This window comes from Coffea arabica, chromosome 9e (genome assembly GCF_036785885.1).
Source record: "Coffea arabica cultivar ET-39 chromosome 9e, Coffea Arabica ET-39 HiFi, whole genome shotgun sequence".
Classification (NCBI taxonomy): domain Eukaryota; kingdom Viridiplantae; phylum Streptophyta; class Magnoliopsida; order Gentianales; family Rubiaceae; genus Coffea; species Coffea arabica.
Window position 1 is genome coordinate 35,528,488 of NC_092327.1, and position 18,247 is coordinate 35,546,734.

Genomic DNA, 18,247 nt, shown 5'->3' on the forward strand with positions numbered 1-18,247 from the left:
CCTTCATGCCTGAAAGCTCGCGTAACTTCTGCGTCCGGATACAATCTGAATTGCGGAGGGGGAGTCGGCAGCAACGGCGGTGCCTGTTCTGTTCTTCCCCTGGATTCTTCATCTGGCAGCTTGTCCCTTGCAGCAGTCACATTCAGCATTATTGAGCTGAATTTTTGTTCCAAGAAGGCGCCAAACTTCTGCTCCATTCCAGTCATCAAGCTTTCCATGCGCCTATTGTTCTCTTCCAATTCTTGACGAATCTCTCCTCTGAGCTGCTGCTGCGACGATTGTGAAGATTGAAGATTCTCCATGATTTCTTGTAGCTTAGCCTCCTGTTTCCTCACTTGTTCTTCCAAGGTCTTAAATCTGGTACTTTCTGCCATGATTGTGTCCAAGGATTCCGCTAGCTCTGATACCAATTTGTCACGGATTTGGATCAATGGTGGAAATTGTAGTAAATCAGAGAGGAAAAGGGGAAAAACTGGGAGGAATTAGAGTGAGAGAGAGAGTAGAAGCGAGAGAGAGAGAGAGAGACTAGAGAGAGAAAAGAAACAAATTCAATTCTGATAGCCAAAACTGTTACAAGCTGTGGGTCCCATTTATTGTCAGAAACTAACTAATCGTAACTAACTGGTCAATTAGCCAAACGATGCCGTTTGGCTAAGTAATTGCCCTAAGCTCTTAAACGGTGCCGTTCCACCAAGTAATTGCCCCAATTCCTTAAACGGTGCCGTTCCAATAATGTCTTCATATCTGCTGGGCTGACAGAAAGCTCCTCAGAGACCACAGTCCAAGCCACACTAATCTCTAACCGGGCAGGGTCACGGGGGGTGAACTGTTTAAAATTTTTTAGGGATAATTTAGGTTTCACAATTTCACTAAGCTACACATATCTCCCGTATTATTTAAAATGACAATACTAACCTTAAATATTTTAATAAAATCCCTTGTTTGGTATGTTTACAGTTAGAATTAATTTAAAATTATTTTTTCATTATTTTTCCTTCTTATTCCTTTTTATTTTAATTTTTTACCGATAAAATTGTCAAATTACCATTATTATCTCTAATTTCTATTGTAACCAAATGATGAACTAATGATTTTTTATGAGTTAACTTTAAACGTAATCCGATTTTTTTTTGCTAATCTTTGTTTTCTATTTTTTTGGTATTAAAATTAATAATAAATCAAAAAAATTGCCCAAAATCACTACTAAATTATGATAATCCTACTATTCAAAAAATTCACAAACTCTGAATCAATTATTTCAATATTTTATTTTCTATCTTATTAATCTAAATCTATAACAAAATATCATAAAAAATATCCTTTCATAGTGATAAAATTATTATTATAGTTATTTATCAAATAGTAGGTATGGATATGAAAAATTCGGCACGTTTTCCTTATAATTACATTAGATAATCTTATAATTTTATAGGGGAGTAAATTAAAACTCATTACACAAGGGCATTTGTGGGTATTCATTTTAAAATTTAACCAAGTCAAAATTATTTTAAGATTTTGTTACTAAAACTATCAAATCAAGGGAAGTATGTGTAACTTTTTAAACCTTAGGGGAGCTCAGCGAATTGTCAGAAATCTCAGGGAAGGTCTCTAAAATTATCCCTTTTCTTAAACATATGTGTTTAGATTGAAATGATTTGAAAAAAAATAATTTGCTTCACAAATCTCAATCGCCTTTTAGCTTTCCAATCACCTTTTTATCTCACATATATCACATCACAAAAAGTGTTACAGTAATTATCTCAAATAAATCATCCAAATAAACTTCTATCCAAACAAACTCTCATAAATTTATAATGGTGTAAAATTTCATGTAATAACCATATACTTATTATTCTAATTAATGGGTACATATTGATATATTTAAGCCACATTCAATTTACCTTGAAAATGCACACACTAATAATTAGTATTACCATTCTCCTTTGCATTTATATGTCTTTTCAAATTAATTTTACTTTTCAAAAAATTTAACATGTAAATTACATCAGTCCAATAAGTGTCCAGATCCAATGTTAATTAGAGCATACTTTTTTTTTCTAAGATTAAAAATTTGGGCAATACTAAACTATTTCGATATAGTTGCTTGCTCGACAGCTTGAGGTTAAGATTGAAGATTGTGAAATTCGAGGTACGGATTTGTTTGGGTATAAGGAGTGTGTTTAGATAGAAGATTACTAGAGAAATTTTTTGAATAATTACTATAGTACTTTTTGTGATATTAAATTTTTAAAATAAGCAAGTAGTTAGAAAGATAAAAAGAATATTAGAAATCATATATATGACATTACAAAAAAAAAAAATTTCAAAAAAAAAAAACATTCACCATCTAAACGAACCCAAGATGATCTCAAAATTGGGTTGGGTCACTCCAAGTCAATTACTTAAGTTGGGCAATTATTGATTTGGTGGTTTTTACTAGGTTTAACTAGATTGATCGAAAAAATCGATATAATAGATTGTCATTTTTCTCAAAATTTTTTTATATTTTTCATAAATATATTTTCTAATCACTTTTGATCTCGTATATATACAATTACTACAATACAATTTTTTACAAAATTTTAGAAAATAGTCATCCAAACAGGTACTAAATATGTAAAAGTTTGACCAGGAGTGTAGCTTGTTTGTAGATGTCTATTGTTCATTCGTATAATTTTCAGAGTTTTCTCTCAAGCACAATGCTGAACTAAGAATGATGGCACTTTTCACTTAATTATACATCGTGCAAGATATTAAAAAAAAAAACCTAATCAAACTTCTGGTTAAGTAGTAAGTAATTTTTCGAGGTCGAGGAGGTATTGATCCAATAGTTAAACTCGAGATCTCAAGAACCAGAAATTGTGAATTATAATCTCCTGCCCCTTTTTGGATTTTTACATTGTGCCCTTACCTTATTAGGGAAAATTTTTTTTTTAAAAAAAGTAATTTTTTTGATTTAGTTTGGGAAGAAACAAAAGACACCAACATGATATGTTTCTTTCTAATGAAAGATTGTATGTATCAGTGGACTTATAAGTAGGATTAAAGGAAGTAAATAGTACCTTGTCATCATTATACTGAAGTCAAATGCAAGACCAATTAACATTTAGCAGTCAAAACTACTTGTCATTTTATTCAGCAGTGAGTGCCATCAGTAGAAGAAAACGTATTCGTAAAATCCAGCAATAAGCATTTCTTGTGGTCAAATAAGACATATGTCTTCTCTACACCCAGAGGAAATGGATGAATGATGGAATTCAAGTCAAATACTTTGCCAAAACAATTTGCTTAACCAAGAGTAGTCCATTGTAAGACTTTTTCCGTCTCTAGAATGAGAGCGTCTCTCTCTAGTATGAGAGCTGGGCCTCCTCTGCGGTAGGAGATAGGATATCTTTCCAGAATCAAACACATAAACTTTCTCGGCTCTATCTACTTAGTCTTCAGTAGTACTTGCTAGTCACATTTTATCTTCTCCAGTTCAATCTTTCACCCATTAGGCTTGTTCATTAAACTTGTCGATTTTTATTATATTCTAACCTTCGATATCCTCTGGGCTTTGGATCTAGGATGCATAAGGATAAATCTGAAATTTGATTTCCCTTGTGCAGGTCGGTACAACTGCATACTCATCTAGTGAAAGTTTTGGAATACCATAGAAGCATCTCATCATAATCATGGCTGACAAACTCGTGGAAGTGTTCGATAGATTTGATCTGTCCAACAAGAAAAGTTCAGGAATTATCCTGGACAGAGTAGATGAGGATTTAGGTAAGGAAGAGTACAGGAAAAGTCTCTTTGGTAGAATAATGGGGGAAAGAATTGCTAACTTCACAGGAGTGAAGAACGTTGCCAACCAAGTGTGGTGCTTCCTAAGGAACATGGTGGCGGTTGAACTAGGGGCAAATCTTTTTCAATTCACCTTCGCGGATGTGTCGGACATGGAGAAGGTGTTGAATGGAAGACCATACATGATTGACAACCAACTTCTCAATGTCAAGCCGTGGGTAGAAGGCATAGACCGCGGGATGGAAGCATTCCAGTTGGCGCACATCTAGGTGCAACTATGGAATCTGCCAATCCATTGGCTAACTAAGGAAATAGGAGTGAAGATTGGTAGTAGCTTCGAAGATGTGGAGGATATTATCATCCCAACGGGAGGCAGCAAGGAAAGGAGACACATGAAACTGAAAGTAGTGTTTAATACTTCACTCCCCTTGTTAAGAGGAATCGTGGTGAAACTAAATGGGCAGAGCATCTGGGTGGAATTTCGGTATGAAAAATGTCCAGATTTCTGCTATGGATGTGAATTAATCGCGCACAGTGACAAATCTTGCAGCCTCAAAACAAGGACAACCAGGGGATACTCCAAACCTCAATTTGGGGCATGGATGAGGGCCTAAATCAAAGAAGCGTCCCCCAAAAAGAGAACATAGATTCGGCCGGTTAGTCGGTTGGATGTTTCCAGTGAACCAAAAGAGATGATGAACCCTGTTGCCCAAAGACTCCTTTTTGAAGGGGACTACATAATCAATCCGACGAAGGGTTTGAGCACTAGCAGACCTGACAAGGGCAGATTGGAAGGAAACAGGCAAGAGCGGGAAGATGACACTGTATTGTCAGGAAAAAAGAGGGAACGAAAGACACAAATTCAATTTTCAATTACGGGCGGGAAGGATAACAGGTCAGTAAAACCCACTTCTGAAAACATAAAAAAACAAGAAGAATGCACAAGGAGGAGGAGGGAAGTCAAGGATAATATAAGCCCAGGCCCAATAAACAGTGTGGACCAACAAAACTTCCAAAACAAAGAAGAGTTGAACCAGGACTCGATGGAACACATGGACATAACAGAGGAAACCGTCGGGGAAGTAGGAGAACAAAACCTCTCTTTCCAGAACACAGACATAAAGTTTTCAGCAGTAAGCCAAGGTAGGACCAACCACCAACCCGCAAACATAGAAGTGGAAAACAAAGGAAGAAAGCAGATCAAGGTAACAAGGAGAGACGGGAAAGGTCAACAAGTGCGGATGGATAGGAATCCCTTATCAATGATTGACATGAACAAGCAGGGTTCAATGTCAGCTGCCAAAAGAAGATTAACATTGGAAGAGGAAGAGGAGAAGCACATGCAAATTGATAAGGTCATGGCCAAGAAATGTAAACGGAAGCAGACGAGTGAAAATGGGTCAGAAGTTGAGGTCATGGAGGCCAGTCTAAATTGGCCTCCCAAGCTCACATGAAGGTGGTGGCGTGGAATTGTCGAGGCACAGGGAGCTCCTTGACTATTCCCTGTCTTAAGGAGGTAATTCACCTCCACTCCCCTAGTATTATCTTTTTATGAGAAACAAAAAATCAAAAAAAAATTTTGAAAGGCTTTAAAAGGAAAATAGGATATGAGGAGATGGTTTTAGTTGACCCCATTGGTAAAGCTGGGGGTCTGGCAGTTTTTTGGAATAATCATACTAAGATAGTTAATATTTTGTCTACCCAGTTTACCATAGAACTACTTTTGAATTCTGATAATGAAACTGGAAATTGGTGGTGCATTTTTGTTTATGCTAGTACTGATGATAAAATCAGGAAAAATTAGTGGGACTTTTTGTGTAGCAGGAACAAAATCTGGGGTAATAATAAAGTGCTAATTGGGGACTTTAATGACATTACCTCTAATAAAGAAAAATGGGGGGGGGGTAGAACTAGGCCTAATTGGACTTTCATTAATTTCAAAAACTTCACAAACAATATTGAGCCGCTGGATATTGGCTTTGAAGGCCTTCCATGGACTTGGAGTAACCTATGGGAAGGGGAGGATGAGATTAAACAAAGGTTGGACAGAGCTCTTGCAAGTGTAGAATGGTGTGAAAAATTCAAAGATGCTAGGGTGATACATATTGACAATAAAGCGTCTGATCACAATGTTATCCTACTGGATACAGAGCCTAAGTTTAGGAAACCAAAAAGAAGATTTCATTTTGACCCGAGGTGGCTCCAATATAGGAAAGTGGAGGGGGTAATCAAAGAGGCATGGGGTAAACACCAAGTGGGGTCTAGAGGCTTTAGAATTAGTAAGAAGATTAAGCAATGCAGAATGGCACTTTCAGCATGGAGCAAAACGATAAATCTGAACAGCCAAAAGGAAATTAAAAGGATCAAAGAAGAGATGCAAGCAGCAAAGACCGGGGATGGGATTAATAGGAAAGTATCCCTCAATTTACTCTGGAAGTAACTGTCTAAGGCCTATAAGCACAAGGAACTGATTTGGAGCCAAAGAACAAGAACCAGTTGGCTTCAAAATGGGGACAAGAATACAGCATACTTCCATGCCTGTGTGGGTAACAGAAGGAAAAGGAACATAATAACTAGACTTGAGAAGGATTAGGAAGGATGGTGCACAACTGATGATGAAATAGGAACGGAAATTGCTCAATTCTACGACCAGCTCTTCACGTCTTCACAGCCTTCAAATTTTAAGGAGATTCTAAATGGTATTCCTAGGACTATCACTGAGCAGATGAATATGCAACTTACCAGACCTGTAACCAGCCACGGATTTAAGGGGGGGCTGGTGGGGGCTTAAGCCCCCCCAAGCTGCTTGAAAACCCCCTATATATAGGGGATTCCGGTGGCCAGCCCAGCCCAGCCCAGCCCCCCCACGGTGATCCAGATCTACCATCCTCCATGGCTCCATGAATGCTGCAGAGGAAGTGAAGAAAAGCTGGAAAGCCGCTGCCGTGCTGACTGCTGAGGAAGAAGATGACCCATTTCATTTTGAATTTTTTTTTTTGCCCTCTAAATACAAAACGACGTCGTTTCACTTTTAGTGGAATGATGTCGTTTTGTATAATGAGGGGAAAAAAAATACATCAGATGAAGCCCTAAGGCTTCATCTGATGCAAAAGCACGCCGCCAGTGCCAAAGGGCAAACAAGACTCCAACTCCAAGAAGAAGACGCCAGGCTCCAAGAACTCCAAGAAGCTTCAGTTGAGATTCTACCATCCTGCTTCAAGCCTTCAATTCAAGGCTCCAAGACTCCAACTCTCCACCATTCCATTCACATAAATCTTTTAGGTTAGTTTTTTGGTTTAAATTACAATATTCATCTTTATATTTTTGTTAATTATATGTTTAAATTATTTTTAAATTTTGAGTATCTTGATATTAATTTGATTAAGATTAATTTTTATTTAGTTTATGTTAATGTAATTTAAGAATTTGAAAGATTACATTAAAAAATTTAATGATATTAAATTTAAATTAGAAATTAGTTTAGAAATTGTATAGATTTTAGGTTGTATTTAGTTTTTAAAATTTTGATAGTTTTATATTTGAAATTTTAAGAATTAATTATGTGAATTAGAAATTTTGAATGTAAATATAAATTCAAAAATTTATGAGATTGAATTAGAGATTATATGGGTATTTAGTTGTACCTTATTTTAACTTTTTGATAATTTTATATAATGAATTTTATAAATTGAGAAATATAAGTAATATGAATTTATTATTAAATTAAAGAATTATTTATATGAATTTTAAATTAATTGATTATTGAATTGCATAATTTTATTGAATTTAACCACAATTATTTAATTGTGACAGAAAATGGAGAGATTCTTTAAACCTAAACGAGTCCGTAGTGGTGAATCTTCTTTAAACCTAAATGAGCCTAATATTAGTGAACCAGTTCAAAATCAATCTTGTGTGGAATTGAATTTAAATGATATTGTTAGTGATCCGAAATTACGAAAATCAGTTGAGAAATTTGATATTTCTCTTCGAGACCATATCCGAAGAGAGTATTTGACTAGGGGACCTTGCCAACCGATTGGCCATATGTATCCAAAAACATCATTTGGTAAACAACATAGAAGTTTCCAAGATAGTTGGTATCAAAAGTTTGTATGGTTAGAGTATAGCATATCGAAAGATGCGGCGTTTTGCTTTTGGTGCTTTCTTTTCAAAACACAAAATAAGGGAGGTCGATATGCAGAGGATGCCTTTACAAAAACGGGATTCAATAATTGGAAAAAGGCAATGGAAAGATTTAATGAACATATTGGAGCTGTGAATAGTTGCCATAATGATGCTAGAATACAGTTTGAAAGTTTTCAAGATCAAATGCATAGTGTGTCAAATGTGCTACGATCTTGTGGGCGCGAAATAGATATTGCATATCGCACCCGTTTAACTGCTGCTCTGGATGTGACCCGCTTTCTTTTGAAGCAAGGATTGGCTTTTCGTGGAAATGATGAGTCAACTAGTTCTTCAAATAGAGGCAATTTTCTTGAATTGTTTGAGTGGTATAGCCAGCGAAATACTGAGATTTTTGAGGTTGTAAATCAAAATGCTCCTGCAAATAATCAACTAACTTCTCCAATGATTCAAAAAGATCTGGCACATGCTTGTGCCTCAGAGATCACAAGTGTTATAATCAATGATATTGGAGACAATTATTTTTCCCTAATAGTTGATGAGTCTCGAGACAGTTCAGTGAAAGAGCAAATGGGAGTTGTTTTGAGATATGTGAACAAAGAAGGGCGTGTGATTGAACGTTTCCTTGCAATTGTACATGTGTCTGACACCACATCTCTTTGTTTGAAAGATGCAATTGATTCTTTATTCGCGCAACATGGATTATCATTATCCAAATTGAGAGGTCAAGGATATGATGGAGCTTCAAATATGCGAGGTGAGTTCAATGGTTTGAAGGCCCTTATATTACAAGAAAATCCCTATGCGATGTATATTCACTGTTTTGCTCACCAACTCCAGTTAGTTATTGTTGTTGTTGCTAAGGGAAATATCATTGTCAGTGAATTCTTTGTCTATGTCTCTATGATTGTCAATTTAACTGTAGCATCATGTAAAAGGAGAGATCAATTAAGACAAATAGAACATGATAAAATTGTTACACTTTTAGACAGTGGAGATATTATTAGTGAAAAAGGCAAAAATCAAGAAACTAGTTTAGCAAGACCAGGGGATACTCGTTGGGGATCACACTATCTAACATTACTTCGTCTATCCTCTATGTGGGTTTCGGTGATTGGAATATTGGGAAATATACAAGATGATGCCACCACTTCTGACAATAGAGGCATGGCCAGGGGTTTGATTGATAGAATGAATGATTATGAGTTTGTTTTTGCATTGCACCTGATGAAGTATTTATTGGGAATCACAAATGACTTGTCACTTGTTTTGCAACAAAGGGATCAAAATATTGTCCAACCCATGAGTTTGATTGATACTATGAAATCTCAATTGCAAGACTTTAGGGAAGAGGGATGGCAAATAATTTTAGATGAAGTCAACAATTTTTGTGAGTTGAATATGATTCCCGTGATTGATATGGAAGACAGTATAGCAATCCGTGGCAATGCCAGGCGCAGTAGCAGAGGTCAAACCATCACTAATTTTCATCATTATCGCGTGGAAATTTTTTGTGAGGTATTATTTTTGAAATTATTATTTCATTACATTTGTTACTTGTTAACAGATTTTCTTAGTTATTAATTTTATTATTGTTGTGATGTCAGGTTGTTGATTTAATTATACAAGAGATGAATAATCGTTTCTCGGAAGTTAGCACGGAATTGCTTAGTTGCATAGCATGTCTTGATCCAAAAAGTTCTTTCTCTCAATTCAATGTGCAGAAACTACTCCGTCTTGCTGATTTATATCCTGAAGACTTCTCAAGTAACGATTATTTATATCTTGAGTCTCAACTTCGAAATTATATTTATAATGTGCAACGCGATCCTCAATTTTCAGAAGTTGGAGATTTGGGAAGTCTTGCTCAACAAATGGTTAAAACTGGTAAAAATACAGTTTTTCCATTGGTTTATCGTCTGATCCAGTTGGCATTAGTTCTACCAGTTGCGACTGCTTCTGTTGAAAGAGTATTTTCTGCAATGAATATTGTCAAGACTGATTTGCGCAACAAAATGGGAGACGAGTGGATGAATGACTGTCTGGTTGTATACATCGAGAAGGATATTTTTGCAACAATTGAAAATGAGCAAATATTGCAGCGTTTTCAACGGATGAAGACTCGCAGAATGCAATTGCCTCATCTTCGTTATTCAAGTGCAACAACTACCAATACTTCAAGTGTTAATCAATAACAAATTTTTGGGTATGTATAATTATATGTTTTTATTATTTTTATAATTATTGATTCTAAATTTTACTTATTAAATATATTTATTTCGTCACAAAAAAATTTTTTAATACATTTCACCCCCCCAAAAATAAATTTCTGGCTCCGTCCCTGCCTGTAACAAAGAAGGAAGTCAAAATTGCAGTTTTCTCCATGCATCCAAACAAATCTCCTGACCCGGCGGTATGTCCCCTATTTTCTTTCAAAGATTATCGAATATCGTTAAAATAGATGTAATGAACACTATACAAAGTTTCTTGCACACTGGCTTCCTTTCAAAAGCTATCAATGAGACCCTGGTCACACTTATTCCTAAAATAGACACCTCCCTGAACATTGGCTACTTTATGCCCATCAGCTTATGCAATGTTTTATACAAAATCATCTAGAAGATTCTTGTGAATAGGCTCAAACCTCTTCTTAGCTCCTGCATTAGTTATTCCCAAGCAGCTTTTGTTCCCAATAGGCAAATTCTAGACAATGTCATGGTGAGTCATGAGTACATGCATTGGCTGAATTCAAAAAGGGAGGGGAGGGATGGGTACATGGCTATAAAACTTGATTTGTCTAGAGTCTATGATAGAGTCGAATAGAAATTTCTTTATGTCATCCTCTATAAAATGGGTTTCGCCCCTCTATGGATTAGATGGATTCATGGCTGTCTTTCCACTGTGTCTTTTTCTTTCAATGTTAATGGAGTCAAACGTGGATATGTAAGACCAGCTAGAGGGATTAGACAAGGAGATCCCCTTTCCCCTTACCTTTTTCTGTTCTGTGCTGAAGGCCTTTCTAACCTACTAAATAACGTAGTCAGAAACAACCAAATTACAGGAGTTAAAATCTCAAGGCAGGGCCCCTATGTTTCTCATCTATTCTTCGCTGATGATTCTCTAATTTTTTGTAAGGCTAATGGTAATGAAGCAGGACACATAAAGGAAATCTTGGATTGCTACGGAAAAGCTTCTGGACAGCAAGTTAATATCAACAAATCAGCAGTCTTCTTTAGCAAAAATTCAAGCGAGAGAGAAAAGGCTGAGGTGATGCAGAAACTAGGAGGAATCCTACAGGTGTCGCAAGAGAAGTACTTGGGCCTACCATTAGTTGTTGGTAGGTCCAAAATAGTGTGTTCAAGTTTGTTAAAGAAAATATGATGTCAAGGATTCAGAACTAGAAAGGCAAACTACTGAGTAATGCAAGGAAAGAGGTGCTACTCAAATCTGTTGCTTTGGCACTCCCCTCTTATGCTATGTCAGTTTTCAGACTGTCAAAGAGCCTATGCAAAGAGTTAAACGGGATGATGGCCAGATTCTGGTGGAAAAATGACCAAGGGGAAAAAAGAATGCACTGGAAGAAATGAACTGATATAGTGGAAAGGAAAAAGAATGGGGGACTTGGGTTTAGGGATTTACTTTGCTTTAATGAAGCTTTGCTAGCCAAACAAGCATGGAGGCTATTTACTTGTCCCAACTTGTTGGTGAGTAAGGTGATGAAAAACAAGTATTTTCCTAAACCTAATATTTTTTAGTCCAAAGTAAAGGCTGGAGCTTCTTGGATTTGGCAAAGTTTGCATAGCTCATTAGAGTTACTTGAAAGTGGGGTCTGGAAGCATGTAGGCGATGGTGCATCAGTGGATATCTGGGAGGATAGATGGGTAGAATGCTCAAAGACTAGGAAAGTCACCTCTCCAAAGCCAGCGGGATGTCAAACGACCAAGGTCTACAATTTGATCAAGGGGAAGCAATGGAACAAGTACCTCGTCACAGCTCTGTTCTCAAAAGAGGAAGCAGAGGTGATTTTGCAAATACCTCTAAGCTTATTTCAAAAAAAGACAGATACAAGTGGAGATACACCGCAAATGGGTCCTATTCCACTAAATCCGGGTATGCAAGGGCCAAAAACAGAATCAAGGAGATGAATGAGATGAATAGAACGCAAACAAACTCCAGTACAAACAAAGAAAGGTCCAAGATATGGAATCAATTGTGGGGACTGAACATCCAGCACAAAATCAAACACTTCCTGTGAAAATGTCTCCATTGCATCCTCCCCACTAACGAGGAAATTTTTAGAAGGATTGGCAAGGGGGATCCTTTATGTAAGTGCTGTGGGGAAGAGCAAGAAACAATTGAACATGCCTTACTGAAGTGCAAGGTAAGAGAGCAAGCTTGGGCAACCTTTCCTATTTCATGGGACAATATCAGAGATCATAGTTGGAACTTTTGGAAATGGTGGGAGCAGATGCAGGAAGCTAGATCAAGGAATGATGGGAATAAACACATTGAAATCACAGCCAACTTCCTCTGGCAAATCTGGAAGACAAGGAATGAGTGAAATTTTAACCAAGCACTGAAGGAGGGGCACCAAGCATCCAAAAAAGCTATGGAGGAATGGATGGAATATGATGAGGCTGGAAGAGATGTTAAGAGGGCCAACGAAGAGATTTCTCAGCTAGGAGATAGGCATTGCATGCTAGTTGGACAGATGGAACAACATAAAAATATCATGTACACGGATGCTGGAATGAGCTAAGGCAAAGCTAAAGTAGGAGTGAGGATTATTGCTAAAGTTAACAATGGCAGGATACTTGTGACTTGGTCTATCCCACACTCAGGAGCCAAAGATGCGACAGAAATGGAGGCTATAGCCATCCGAACAGCATTGGGCAAGGCCATAGAGGAAAACATGACATTTTTATTGATTCTTTCTGATTGCAAAGCTGCTATGGATAGAATCAATACAGGATGTCAAGGCCTAACCTCAATGGACATGCTAATTGAAGACATCAGACAACTGAGTTGCTCCTTTTGGAAATGTACTTTCTTTTACATTAGGAGAGAAATGAATATGTGTAGCCATGGTTTAGCTAAATTAGCTATTAACCTGATTCAAGAAACTAGGTGGAAGCAATCCTTCCTTGTGTGGCTTAATAGAGAAGCCCACAATGACTTCCGGGCAGTTGCCAGTCTTTTGTAATTTTGTTGTGCAAACATAACCGTAATTATTACTCATATATACAAGTTGACATTTAACCAAAAAAAAAAAGTCAAATACTTTGCCAAAATCGTGGAGAAGAAAAGGGAAGAAGGGAGAAAGGATGGAAAACCTCGGATTAATCTCATTGCCCGAGTCAAATAAAACCGTGGACCCTTTGAAGCCATTGGACCTTTGGCGATCGGATTGATTGCAGGTGTCAATATTTTGGCATCAGGGTCCTTCACCGGCGGATCAATGAATCCGGCATACTCTATTGGATGTGCTCTTGTTGAAGGGAGCTTCAAGAATCAGGCAGTTTATTGGATTGGACCCTTGATTGGTGGTGCAGCTATTGCCGGGGTTTTGGATGATATATGTGGCCTTTGCTGCTGGAAACCCTAGGGAACTGCTGAGGGGGCAGTTTAACCCACATGCTACTGACTTGCTTTACGTTTCTATTCTGCTGGAAATGATTGGTAACTAGGGCCTGTGATTTCTGTCGTAGAAATTTGTCACAGATATGGCAATTGCATTCGTGCCCATTGTTATAGGAAAATGTTCTCTAAGAGGTAAGTAAATAAGCACTCATGAATTTCTAACTACAATATAAGTTCCAGTTGATGTTATTGTAACTTCTTCCCATGCTGCCACGTGGCAGCTTCAGAGCTGAAGTTTAGCTTATTTCTCCTCGGTTGACATTGCTTGTTTCATTGGAGGAAGTTTAGTCAACTGCTAAAGTTTAGCTTAATTCTCCTCGGCTGACATTGGTGAAACGTTTTACTAAGTTACTTTTGGTCAAATGCAATGTACTTCAGGGTGGTTGAAAAGTACATCATTCTTTTACTTAATCTATCAAGGAGAAGCTTGCGTCTGGGATTGGCTCGATGGTGACGTGGCACAAGGTGATTGGTGGCAACTTTGCCTTCATTGCAAGTGACTTTTTTGCCCTTTCACCTTTCCTTCTGTGTTTCCCTTCGCCTTTCCTTCCGTTTGCTGTCGACGTTTTTGGCGAAAGTCAGCGAACTGCTCCACCAACTCTGCCCGCTGCAGACCCACTCCAAACTGCCTTCTTGAAGTGATGGACTTGAGATGACCACTCAGTCCCATTCATTCTTTAGCCTCTCTCTCATACATTGTGCATTCCCGAAGATTTGGTCAATGAGATATCTGAAGAGATCCCCATCAAATTCAACTTCCCTGTTCTCCTCTTCTTCCATCTCCCCTTTGTTACGGGAGAATAGATGGTGAAAAAATCAGTTGAGCCATAGTATTCTTGTGCTATAAACATTCTTTGATCTGATCTAATTTAATCAATTTTGCTTGCTTAGGTTTTTGTCCGAGAATAGAACTCCTCTTATTCTCCCTAATTTTTTTCCCTCATGTGTTGGAAGGTGAGAATCATGTACTCACAGGGTTTGTTTTCCCCCTCGATTTTATTATCCTTTTTTTCCCTTGTGCATATTTCTTCCTTATTTTAACCATTCTTGCCATAACCGTTTTGTTCCTTTTTTTTCGCAGGAAATCTTCGTCGCCCTTTAAGGAGAGGAATGGGTTTTATTTTTTCTCTCAGTTTTATTTCCTCTTTTTTCCCCTTATGCATTATTTTTTCCTTACTTTCTTGCCATAACTGTTCTATTTTTTTCTTTTTTCCACAATAAAACTTCGTTGCACTTTAAGATGGGAAATAAAAAATTTATTAATGTTTTGTCTTCTTGTCTTATTGCCTAGGTTGATCTGATTCAAGCATCTTGAAGAGCAATCGTCCAGGAAGAGAAAAGGAAAGAATAGTTTGATGCCGTTGGCTTCAAGTTTTTCTTCATTTTTTTCTGGTATTTTTGGTATCTTTTCTTCGGCCGAGATTGCCACAAGAAGGATACGAAGTGTTGCTTGAGTGCTTAAAATAAATACTAGGCATTGGACCCCGCGGCTATCGCGGGGTGCCCATATTATAGTGTTGTTGAGTGATGAGGAATATAAAATAAAGTAGAAAGAATCATAAATAGAGGGTTATTATTTTGTTGAATATTAGAGTAGTGATTGTAGATTAAGCAAATATGAGATAGTATATGTAAATGTAGAGCGATGTGAAATTGGTATTTATTGTATCTAGTGTAAGAGTGCTAACTGATGGTTTATTTATGAAGAAGATGTTTGTGCAAGAAATAGATTATGAATAGGAAAGCAAAAGGCATGTGTTTTTTTTATATATACATCCTAATTTGAGAGTGTACTTAGGTTAATGTAAGATTTATTTAATAACATAGATTTAGAGTATTTTGTATCATAGAGTTGGAATAGTGGATAGAGAAGTGATAGATTGGATTGATTTATTTATAAATAGATATAGTAAAATTGGTGTGATTTGTATTGTGTTTTTTAAAATTAATACGATCTACAGATTTGATGGATAATATTGGTTTCAAAAAATTTTGTTTTTTTATTTTAATTTAGTGATAAGTAAATATTATTTAAATTAATGGAATATATATTAATTTTTTAAAGTTGATAGGATGGAAAATTAGGCGGAGAATTGCATTGAGAGTGTTATAATTTATTGTACTTTGGGTGTTGGTAGTTTATGTATTCTAGGATGATGATATTTTCATAATTTGGATAGCTAGGATGAGTAAGTGTGCATTGTTGCAGCAGAAAAGTTTATGGAAAGGATATAAAAGAATGGGAAGATTGTTGAAAAATAAATGGATAATAGATATTTTTTGGCCAATTTTGATATAGTTTGGGTGTTGTGTGATGAGATAAATTAATAATTTGGAATAATTTGATACTATAGCTTGGTAAAATATGTGTTTATTCATTAAGTAGGTTTTTTTTTGTATAAGTAAAGATGATATTGATTTAGTTATGAATAAATGTGATTGAAATAGATGGGAGCTGTATTTTTTTAATTAATAGAATCTGAATAAGTAAAGGATAATATTAATTTTGAGAGCTAATAGATTTTATATTAATAGGTTAGTACTAAATGGATATTATTGAAAGTAAGGTGATGCATATAAATTTTTTTTATAAGAAATGGAAATGATTGCACATGAAAATTAAAGAGTTTAATCACTGTAATTTACAGTAGAATTTTTAAATATTTACTGTTTGATGTTTATGCGACTTATTTTATGGTACTCAAAGTTGTAGTGAATTTTGTATTAATATATATATATAGGTATACGATATATTTTGTAATATGTGTGGATATATATATATATATATATGCGTGTGTGTTTAGTATTTTATTTTAGGAGATATAATGGTTTAATTTTTTATTGTTTATATTTTTTGTGGTTTTGTTTGTTTGTTTGTTATATTTTTATTATTTATTTATTTATACACATGTATATATATATATGTATATTTAATATTTTATTTGAGCTTGTAAGATTGTTTAATATTGTTTTATCGTGTCTATCTTTTCTAGTTTTGTTTGTTTGTTATATTTGTGGTGTTACTATTTGTCTTGTGATTCATGTGTCAGTGCGATATTTGTTTTTGAGTTGTATCATGTATATTTTTGCTATATATATAGGAGTTCGGTTTTAAGTATTTGTATGTAAATTTCTAGTTGTTTGGTTATATTTTTTTATAGTTTTAGAGAAAAGTTTGTCTTTTTTATTTTGGTTTTCAGTGCTATATTTTTAAATTTTGAAATATTATCAAAGTAACATTTTTGAAATAGAGGGAAATTATCTTGTATTTTTAAAAACAATTAGTTGTATAATGCAAGCTAATACAAAGTGGCACAATTGATTTATATTTATTAGATACACACAAAATTTTTGTCGATATATATATAATTTTCAGAAAATCAATATTTTTGTCGATATATATATTTTGCTGAAAATAAATATATATAAAAAGGTACACAATTAATCATCACTTTGTATTGACCACATTTATGTTATGTTACTCAATCTTAAAATGCAAAAGCTTTAAATTAATAATTTAGTAGTTAACAAATATTATCGAAGTAACATTTTTGAAATAGAGGAAAATTATCCTATATTTTTAAAAACAATTGGTCGTATTAGTGGAAGCTAATACAAAGTGGCACAATTGATTTATATTTATTAGATATACACAAAATTTTTGTCAATATATATATTTTTCAGAAAATCATTATTTTTGTTGATATATATATTTTGGAGAAAATGAATATATATATATATATATATATATATATATATATATATATAGATAAAGGCACACAAATAGGATGCAATACTATATATAGATTTGTATAGCCCTAAAAATTCGTGCTGCATTAGGGAATGGAAGGTAGCAACTGGAACAAACAAAACCAAAGAAACAATAATTAAGTGAGATGACATCTAAAGACCATAAGGTACAAAATTGATAGGGAAATTACGAAGAGACTAGCACAAAAGAGGACAAATTCAACACCGAAATTACAAAATAACCGGCGTCGAAGGAGAATTGAAGCAGTGGACAAAAGAGGACGTGGAAGGAGAATTGCACCAGCGGACAAAAGAGACAAAATCAACACCAAAATTACAAAATAACCGGCGAAAATCACTGTAGCAAGGCCTTCGGCGCTTTATGTAGTTAGAGATATATTATAAGAAAAGCAAGAGAGGTAGAAAGAGAAGAGAAAATAGAAGACCTGAGCACGAGCGAAATTGAAAGCGAGGTAATTATTGAAATCAGGAAACTTAGAATAGTGCTGGAGTTGCGGCCAAATCTCAGACTTATCGGAAGTCAGAGAAATTTGCTGCTCCAGCCCAACTGATTTGCCCAATTAAAGATGCCACAAATTTCTTACTTAGAACCCAAGTTGTAAATCTTGAATTTTTCTTATACCTTCGATTTAAATAGCCGCAGTCCCAAAAAAGATTGGGCCTTTTAGTCTAAATTACCTGTAAATTTGCTATCTTGGGCATTTATGACTCATTTAATGTCACCTCAGCTTAATACCACCTATCTTTACTAATTGGTATCCTCTATTTTGTTATCATAAACTTCCCAGCCAGCCCTGCAATGGAGTAAAAATTGTAGCATTCCAACTAAGCGTTTTCTTCTGGGGGATAGATCTTGAAGATTAGCTTCAAGATATAAAGATGGTTTTATTTAGTAGTGTACTAC

The 18,247-nt window shown here is 35.5% G+C and overlaps 1 protein-coding gene across 1 annotated transcript; it reads left to right on the top strand.

Moving 5' to 3' along the window:
• Positions 1–8,034: 8,034 nt before the first annotated feature.
• LOC113710348 (uncharacterized) lies at positions 8,035–10,127 on the top strand. Its single transcript, XM_027233303.2, has 2 exons — positions 8,035–9,450; positions 9,540–10,127. Exons 1-2 carry the CDS (start codon positions 8,035–8,037, stop codon positions 10,125–10,127), a joined length of 2,004 nt encoding a protein of 667 aa, XP_027089104.2.
• Positions 10,128–18,247: the final 8,120 nt, after the last annotated feature.

What these genes read in the sequence shown, in the direction of transcription:
- LOC113710348 (XM_027233303.2), top strand. Translation starts at nt 8,035, where the DNA reads ATGGAAAGATTTAATGAACATATTGGAGCTGTGAATAGTTGCCATAAT. An exon ending in GCGTGGAAATTTTTTGTGAG is followed by an intron (nt 9,451 to 9,539) that starts GTATTATTTTTG and finishes TTGTGATGTCAG; the next exon opens with GTTGTTGATTTAATTATACA.